This window comes from Myotis lucifugus, unplaced genomic scaffold (assembly GCF_000147115.1).
Source record: "Myotis lucifugus unplaced genomic scaffold, Myoluc2.0 scaffold_336, whole genome shotgun sequence".
NCBI classification, from domain to species: domain Eukaryota; kingdom Metazoa; phylum Chordata; class Mammalia; order Chiroptera; family Vespertilionidae; genus Myotis; species Myotis lucifugus.
The window spans coordinates 237283-246290 of record NW_005871384.1 but is presented as its reverse complement, the minus strand read 5'-3'; the positions used below and the strand labels follow the sequence as shown (position 1 = coordinate 246290).

The window sequence follows — 9008 nt, the reverse complement described above, 5'->3', positions numbered from 1 at the left end:
CCTGCAACCGAGGTACGTGCCCTTGACCCTATCTACTGAGCAAACTGGCCAGGGCAAGACACATTATTAACATCAATTCTATTCCTTCTTTTTATTGTTATAAATGCTGGTACTGAGAAACTTTTTCACATAATAAGTAGAAGAGAATGGAGAATTTGTTCTTTTTTACAATTTGTTCTTTTTTACAATTTGTTCTTTTTTACAATTTGTTCTTTTTTTTTAATTTAAAAAAATTTCTTTGAGAGAGAAACATTGATCTATTGTTCTACCCACCTATGGCATATTGGGATGACACTAACCAACTGAACTACCTAACCTGGGCTGTTTGAACTATGAGTTACAGGCCAGAAATCGCACAGTAACCCATCTTTAGTAATTTTTGTAATGATGTATCAGCTGACGATACAATCAAATTCTGTTATCCTTCCTTGGTTAGGCAGGGTGCCTGTGGTATTAATATTGTCTTCCCTCGGTACCAATGCCACATACTGGGGTTCTCCTCCACCATGGGTTCATTCCTTCAGTTTGGGAGGAAATACTTCATTCCTTATGATCAGTGTGGGCTGCACTCTTACTAGTTTTTTCTTAGAAAATAGAGATGGTGGAGATTTCTGATTTTATCTTTTAAATTAAAAAAAATTTTTTTATTGATTTCAGAGAGGAAGGGAGAGAGAGATAGAAACATTAATGATGAGAGAGAATCGTTGATCAGCTGTTATCTACACACTCCCTACTGGGGATGGAGCCTGCAACCCAGGCACGCACCCGCCGGGACTCCTGGTTCACAGGTCCACGTTCAACCACGGAGCCACAGCAGCCGGGCTGATTTTACCTTTTAAATTGTCATGTATAATATGTGATTGACAAATCTTTTCTGGAATTAAGTTTTTTGTGGTTTTTAAAATTTCTTCATTGAGTTTTAGTGAGAGAGTGAGAGAGAGAGAGAGACTTGGGTTTGTTGCTCCACTAATTTATGCATTCCTTGTTGATTCTTTTTTTTAAAAATATATTTTATTGATTTTTTTACAGAGAGGAAGGGAGAGAGATAGAGAGTTAGAAACATCGATGAGAGAGAAACATCGATCAGCTGCCTCCTGCACCCCTCCTACTGGGGATGTGCCCGCAACCCAGGTACATGCCCTTGACCGGAATCGAACCTGGGACCTTTCAGTCCGCAGGCTGACGCTCTATCCACTGAGCCAAACCGGTTTCGGCTCCTTGTTGATTCTTGTATGTGCTCTGCCCAGAGATCGAACCCCCAGCCTTGGTGTATCGGGATGACACTCTAACCAACTGAGCTACCCTGTCAGGGCCTGGAATTAAGTTTTTAAAAAAGTAAATTCTAGCATTCCAGAGGAGTTTCTCAAACTGCAAACCTACAGCAATGATTAGCTACTTTCTTGCCTGCCTCGTTACCTTACTTTTCATTCGCCCTTAAACTTAAAATCACAAAACTAATATTGTATTAAAATTCATTTTAATATTAAAAGTGGGTTAAACAACAAAACAGATTATCCTGAACTGAATTCAACAGCACTGGTACTATGGTTTGGTAACTTCATCATCTCTGCCCTGTTTATCTTTTCAGAGTTAGTACATCACCTACCCGTCCATTAGGAGATAAATGGATGCACTTGGGTTTAACCTCTGGGACCAGAATATCTCAGCAATTTCAAACCAGGATACAGAATGTGAGGGCTACATGCTTTCAGAAAGATTCCACCCGAGTCCCAGGCTGTCGGACAGTACCGGAGGTCCATCCTCCCAGCCCACCTTCCCTGAGAACCAGAGTAACGCTCTTATCTGATCTTTTCATAACAGAACTCCTCCAGCACCGCCAGGTGTGAACCTGAGGAGGGGCGGTGAAGGATTAAAGACAGACAAGAGAACACAGTTGGGACCAGGTGGATCACTGCCTGGATGAGGAAACAGTGACACAGCCTGTAAGCAGAAGCTTTATTTTATAGTCAGAGCACACAAAGCAAAACAAGGGGTGTGGTCAACATGTTTACAATGTTCTTGCGTGTTTCAAATTTATTTCAAATCTATTTCCTTACTCAAGCCTTGTTTTTGCAGCACTTGCTGCACCTCCCACAGTCCATTAGCTACCTAGGGACAAGGGAGGACTATAAGGCCAAGCTTAATTGTGCTAGGAGAGCTCTGCCCTCCAAGCCTGGACTTGTATGTGGCTCTGCTCCCTACACATAACTTCTTTCAGCTTCTATCATCTTCAAGGGTGATTGAAATTATATATTTCCAGTCAGGTGGGAACGTATTTCCCTCTCTACCTGCTTGTCTTCTCTGTTCTTTCCATGTTTTTCTCATCCAGCCAATATGCTGAATAAAATGACCATGTCTCCAAATATGGTTATCAGTAACACTGAAAGCCTCCCAGGCTGAAAGTGAGTCATCATTCAAACTTCCCGAAAATTCCAGCTTATAACCACTCCCCAGAAAAATACTTATAAATAGAGAACTCAAGAATGGACTTGGTTTCTTTTTCAATCCACTTCCCCATTTATAAAAGATTAATTTACCATACAACCTAACCCAATGCATATATATTGTTCTTATCAAAACAACTATAAATAAAGCTGAAAACCCAACTTCCTGTTACTTAATTACTTTTCTAGTAAAAACTGGTAACATCCAGCATTAAATTTCACTGTCATGCAAAGGATATGTAAGGGCTTTCTGATTTTACTCCATCTGAAGTAAAATCCCTTCTGTAAATGTTCCCTAATTCTTTACCACCACAAAACCCCACTGCAACAAAAGCACAAACATGAATTAGGAAGACATCTTCATCTCAAGAAATTTTAGTTAAAACCACTAATGTCAGTACATATTTGGAAAAACAGGACTGGGGCAGGTTAACAACGTACAGCAAGAATAATAAAAGTTGAATTACTGGGTCAAAGAGACTATGCATTTTGACTCTGATAGATCCTGCCAGATTTCCCTTCTAGCGTTCTATCAATTTAACGTCCACAAGTACTGTATGAGGGTGCCTGTACCCACACAGCCTTGCCATCATAGCATGTTACCATTTCCCCGTCTGATAGGTAAAAAGTGACATCTTGTAGTTTTAATTTATATTTATCTCATTAGGAGGGGGGTTAAGTAATTTTTCACATATTTATAAACCATTTCTAATTCCTTTTTAGTGAATCACATTTCCCAACTTTGCCCCGTTTTCCATTTTGGTCTCTTACTTATTGAAATGAAGAGCTCTTTACATACCAAAGAGATTTGCCTTTTGATGTGAATTGACAATATTTCCCCCATTTTGCCATTTGTCTGTTGCCTTGACTAAGAAGTGCATTTGGCCCAAGGTAAAGCACTTTAATTTCAAAGATTATGTGAGTGATTGTGTACCCAAAGGAGGCTATCGAGACAGAAAAGTTTTATTTGGAAAGACAGAAATCTGCCAGCTTTGTAGGCACTGCGAGGTCGGTGGACATGCCTGAAAGATAAGGAAAGGAGAACTGAGATTGCTCTGCATCGTGCGCAGTCCCCTCTGTGATGGGCAGGGACACTGGCACACATGGCACCTTCGGGAACACACGCCTCTTCCTTTAAATGGATGTAGGCGCACATCCCACCCAAGGCTTCCTCCCAGAGAGTGGAAGGGCACCACGAGGGGTCCACTCTTCTGCCAGTGTCAGAGGCGACACAAAGCTCCTTTGGGACAGGCAGGGCTCCCTGGTGTTATTCCTAGACCCAGTACATCCGCTTTTGGAAATGTACTGCCGGGGCCAATCCCGGGAGTTGTCCCGGTGTAGTGACAGGGGCAGACCCCAGCCCAAGGTTTTACCCACATGTCCCCGCTGAGGCCGAGCGCTTGGTGGCTCCCCAGGTACCCGCTGCCCGCACGCAGCCCCTGTGCTCACAGCCCCACGCAGGGGGGTGCTCGAGCAGGTCCGAGGACGGGCTTCGGGGCTGGAAAGGAGAGGCCAGCGCTTCAACCAGCCAGCTCTCTGCGACCGGGGCTGGACTCCTGTCTTCCATGCCCTGTCTGCCTGCCAGAACCTGTGCTCACCCACCGGAGCTCTGCCCGGTTCTCAGGACATTTCTCCAGCCGCCCTCAGCTGTTCCGCGAACGTCAGGTTCCCTCACCTGGACGCAGGGACACAGCCCAGGCCACAGGTTGACTTGTATCTACCGCAGCTGGAAGCTCTGGGGGTTGGCGGATCTACGACATTGAACTGGTCTAAGAGAGCGGGGCCTGCGGGCGGCAGAGAAACTTCACCCGCACCCCGAGGTTTACCGGGTTTCTGGGGCGGGGGGGGGGGGGGCGGGAGGACACCCGAGGCTTAGGACAGGCGAGGGGGCGGCACCCGGCTGCAGGAGGCCCAGACCTCCCTCCGGGTCCTCCTGCAAGGCACTCTGGCCTCTTTCAAGGCTTTTGGAAAAATGAAGCCAGACTCAATCGGACAAACTGGGTCGGGCACACGGTTCCCCCTCGGTTCCCAGCGGCGCGGTCCCAAGTCTCCACTGCCTCGCGCTCGGCCAGGTTCACTCTCCGGCCCCGCCCCCACCACAGCCAGGCCCCACCGCATCTTTGCTTCGGCCCCGCCCCATCTTTGCTCTTGCCACGCCCCCACAGCCTACTCGCCAGTCCGCTTTCTCTCTGCCTAAGGCCCGCCCCGTCTAGCCCCGCCCACAACCCTTCTTTCTGGCCGCGAGAGGGCGGGGCGGGGCGGGACGGGCAGCGGCGGCGGCAGCGGCTGGGGGCAGCGGCTGGGGGGGCGTGGCCGGGCTCACCCGGAATGAAAACCAACGGCGGCCGCCCCCGCATCCGGGCACTCTGCGGGTCCTGGTGGCGCACCGGTGGCGCAGGTGAGGAGACAGCGGCCGAGCCTCCAGCCCTGGGCCGGGGTCTCCGGATCGCCGCCCGGAGCCCATCGTCCCCGGCGCGACCCCGACGCCTCCTCGCCCGCGGCGGGCGCTGGGCGTCCTGCGTGGAGGCCAGGCCGGGACCGGGGCGGCGGCTGGGGGTCGGGACGCTCCCGCGGTTCGCGCTGCGCTGGGCTGGGCGAGGGTGGCGGGGTATTTCCGAAGGTCCGAGGCTGCGTGGGCGGGAGACGGACGTGTGTGCACAGAGACGCGGACCTCCTGGCCGGCCAGCGCGGACCCGGGCGCTGGTGTCCACAGATGCCATTGCGGTTCATTTGCAATCAGAGCCAGATTTTCTCTGCTGTTTAGTGGCAGAACACGGGCGCTCTTCTCCAGCCTTGACGGTCTGATCCAGTATTTCCCACTTCCTTCCCTTACTCTTATTTTTAAATACAGGAACTTTTAATTTTACGTATAAATATATTTGAGGAGCTCTGGGTAAAGGTTGCGTAGATCAGTCTATTGCAAAAGCGAAAGTGAAAACTTAAGGAGGTTGATAACGTTTCGCTTTCAGTTCGGAGCAGCGAGTGGATTCCTGCTTCGGGGGCTGTAACGTGGAGCAGGGTGTGGCACCCACGGTGCTTTCAGTTCCCCAGTTCGGATGGAAAACGGGTGTTTTAAACCTTTTTGCCTTTGGGTTGGACTTGAAGTCTGTATCCTCGCTTTTCTGTTGTCTGTAACTGAAGTTTTGTCGGTTTCACAACAGGTTTCATCTTCCTCTATACGCATTGAGTGGGCGGTGCAGGCCCAGGCTCCGTCCTGTTTATTTGCTGGTGGGTGGCGTGCGGGGCGCCCACTGGGTGTCTGAGACCCTTTGGTCAGGTAATGGCAGAGAGCTGTGCATTCAACCTTCCAAATATTTTATTCAGAATTTCTGAAATTTTGTGAGCCGGGAACTGGTTTTTGTGTAGTGGTCATGTTATTTGTTTGTAAAGCGAATACACGGCGCCCTTCTCTGTGCTTTTACTGTGTGAGAAGCAGTTGGTGCTGCAAGGCCTAGAAGACAGTGATGGCGAACCTTTTGAGCTCGGCGTGTCAGCATTTTGAAAAACCCTAACTTAACTCTGGTGCCGTGTCACATATAGAAATTTTTTGATATTTGCAACCATAGTAAAACAAAGATTTATATTTTTGATATTTATTTTATATATTTAAATGCCATTTAACAAAGAAAAATCAACCAAAAAAATGAGTTCGCGTGTCACCTCTGACACGTGTGTCACAGGTTCGCCATCACTGAACTAGGATTTTCTCTAGGTGACCGGGACAAACGCACCCCACCCTCTTCGGGTGTGTTTGTTCCTTCCTCCCCTTCCTCCCTGTCCTGATGACCCTCTTTCTCTCCTCCAAACTGATATAAAATAGAATAGATTTGGAGTTTCTTTTAAAATTCTTGTTTATGGGATACACTGAAGTTATCACACTTGATTTTAAAAATCGGGTGAATTGGGGCCCTGGCTGGTGTGGCTCAGTTAACTGGAGAGTCATCTGGTACCCCAAAAGGTGGCGGGTCGATTGCAGTCAGGGCATACACCTGGCTTTCAGGTTTCATCCCCAGTCAGGGTGAATGGGCAAGGCAGCCGATGTTTCTCTCTCTCCTTCTCTCCCGCACTCCCTCCCTTCCTCTCTAAAATTAGTAAAACAAATCCTCGGGTGAGGATTAAATTTTAAAAACCAGAGCCACATTGACCAGAGCTGATTTTTTTGAGCATCATCCTATGCATTGAGAAGTTGCTGGTTCCATTCCTGGTCAAGGCACATGTCTGGTTGCAGGCTGGATTCCCAGTAGCGGGGAGTGTAGGAAGCAGCCAGTTGATGTCTCACTCTCACATGGATGTTTCTCTCTTTTCCCCCCTCTCTCTAAAAATCAATACACTGTTCTTTAAAAAAAAAAAATCAGGTGAATTGGGTTTTGGGGAGTATGGAATACAGGTCCTGAATAGAAAAGTTACTTATCTAGGTTACATTAACTCCTATTTTTCTTTTTTTATCCTTATCTGAGGATATTTTTTTCCATTGATTTTTAGAGAGGGTGGAAGAGAGACAGAGAGAAACAATTGGTTGCCTCCCACACATACCTCACATAGCTCAGGCCAGGGATCAAACCTGCAATTGAGGTATGTGCCATTGAGCAGGAATCGAACCCGAGACCCTTCGGTCTGAGGGTCAACACTCTAACCACTGAACATACTGACTAGGGCTAACTCCTATTTTTTTGCTCTCTAGAACTTATCTTCATCCTCAGTACCTAATAGCTTTCTTTTTTTGTTTGTTAATACTCACCTGAGGATATTTTTCCATTGATTTTTTAAGAAAATATATTTTATTGATTTTTTACAGAGAGGAAGGGAGAGGGAGAGATAGAAAGCCAGAAACATCGATGAGAGAGAAACATCGATCAGCTGCCTCCTGCACACCCCCAGCTGGGGATGTGCCCGCAACCAAGATACATGCCCTTGACCAGAATCGAACCTGGAACCCTTGAGTCCGCAGGCCGACGCTCTATCCACTGAGCCAAACCGGTCAGGGCTCCATTGATTTTTTAGAGAGAGTGGAAGGGAGGGGGAGAGAACATCAGTGTCAGAGAGACACATCGATTGGTTGCCTCCCACATGCATGGCAACCGGGGCTGGGGATTGAGCCTGCAACCGAGATATGTGCCCTTGATCAGAATTGAACCCCGGGACCCATCAGTCTATGGGCCGACGCTCTATCCACTGAGCCAAACAGGCTAGGACCCTAATAACTTTCTTTAAAATTTTTTTGATTGATTTGAGAGAGACAGAGGAAGGGAGAGAGAAACATTGATTTGTTGTTCCATTTATTTAAGCAGTCATTGGTTGCTTTTGACCAGAGAATCCACAACCTTGGCGTATGGGGACAACGCTCTAACCAACTGAGCTACCCAGCCAGGGCAGGACCTAATAACTTTCTATTTTTTTTTACTGCTTGTCTGATTTGGCTACACTTTCCCTTCCAGCTGTTCCCTGACCCTGGCAACCCCACCGAACCCTTTGACTGTTCTGCTACTGAGGTTCGAGTAGCTGGCAGGTGCTGCTTTGGGAGAGGGTAGTTACATACATAGGACAGAGAAGCAGCAAGAGACTTGAGACAGAATGCAGAGTCCGATGTTGTAGGCAGAAGTCCCAGAGCTAGTGATGGTGCTGGCTAATTATGTGACCTTAGCTGGGTCATTTTACAAACCGGGGGCCTGGGTTTCTCCGCTGTAAAATGTTGTTTCACGCAGTTGGTGTTAAATGTGTAGGTCTGCTGTTGTGCTGTTGTCACAAAGTATCATGCAGTACTTTTCCAGTATTGTAAGTGCTGAATTTTAAAAATTCAGATACAAAGAATATGTATTATTGATAGTTCACATAAAGTTTTTCTTTATGGTTATCTACCAGAGTAGTTGGTATTTGTTTCATGTTAAACTAGCCAAAATGCAAGAGACTTTATAAGCTCCTTGTTGAGTTTCTTAGAAAAGTTCACTACTTTAGGGATTCATCTTTCTCTTATTTTATCTTTTTACGTAGCTTAGAGAATAATAGGTTAACAAATAAAAAGGTGTAATAAACCTTGCTACATATTGGCAACTTTGAAATACATATTTAATGTAATGTATAATTGAATGTATAAGAAATATATATCCCACTACATATAAATATGTATATTTTAGAGAAGTCTGGAGCTAGTTAAAATCTAACCTACAAGTAATTTAGATTAAACTGGAGTGGGAAGAGTGTAGGAGCTCTGCTTATGCTACAAAACACATCAGCATGTAGGTAGTTATCAAGCACCTTGAGATGTGTGGGGGTATCATTGCTGCACTGTTTTGCTTTCAAGGATGGCGCAAAAGAAGTATCTCCAAGCAAAATTGACCCAGTTTTTAAGGGAAGACAGAATTCAACTTTGGAAACCTCCATATACAGATGAAAACAAAGAAGTTGGTTTGGCATTGAAGGTATTTATCTTTTAAGACATAGATAATTAGCAGTGTTACAAGTCTCCTTGGTGTCGACATAAGAATGTCCAAACCTGTAGAAATTTGTATAAGTTTATTAGCGTTTTTATTTGAACCAAACAGAGTACAAACCTGGAAGCAAGATCTT

General features: G+C 46.3%; 1 protein-coding gene across 2 annotated transcripts in view; it reads left to right on the top strand.

Annotated features, from left to right (window-relative positions):
- The first annotated feature begins 4728 nt into the window (after nt 1–4728).
- The window catches only part of NUB1 (negative regulator of ubiquitin like proteins 1), a 28620-nt gene continuing 24340 nt past the window's right edge, over nt 4729–9008 (top strand). Inside the window, exons 1-2 of one of the 2 annotated variants that reach the window (XM_006100994.3) lie at nt 4729–4842; nt 8743–8860. In XM_006100994.3, the coding sequence (XP_006101056.1) occupies nt 8744–8860 (117 nt within the window). In that variant the 5' untranslated portion in view covers nt 4729–4842; nt 8743. Of the gene's footprint in view, nt 4843–5100; nt 5244–8742; nt 8861–9008 lie in introns of those variants that run through there. The other variant, XM_023764544.1, reaches the window with a different exon arrangement.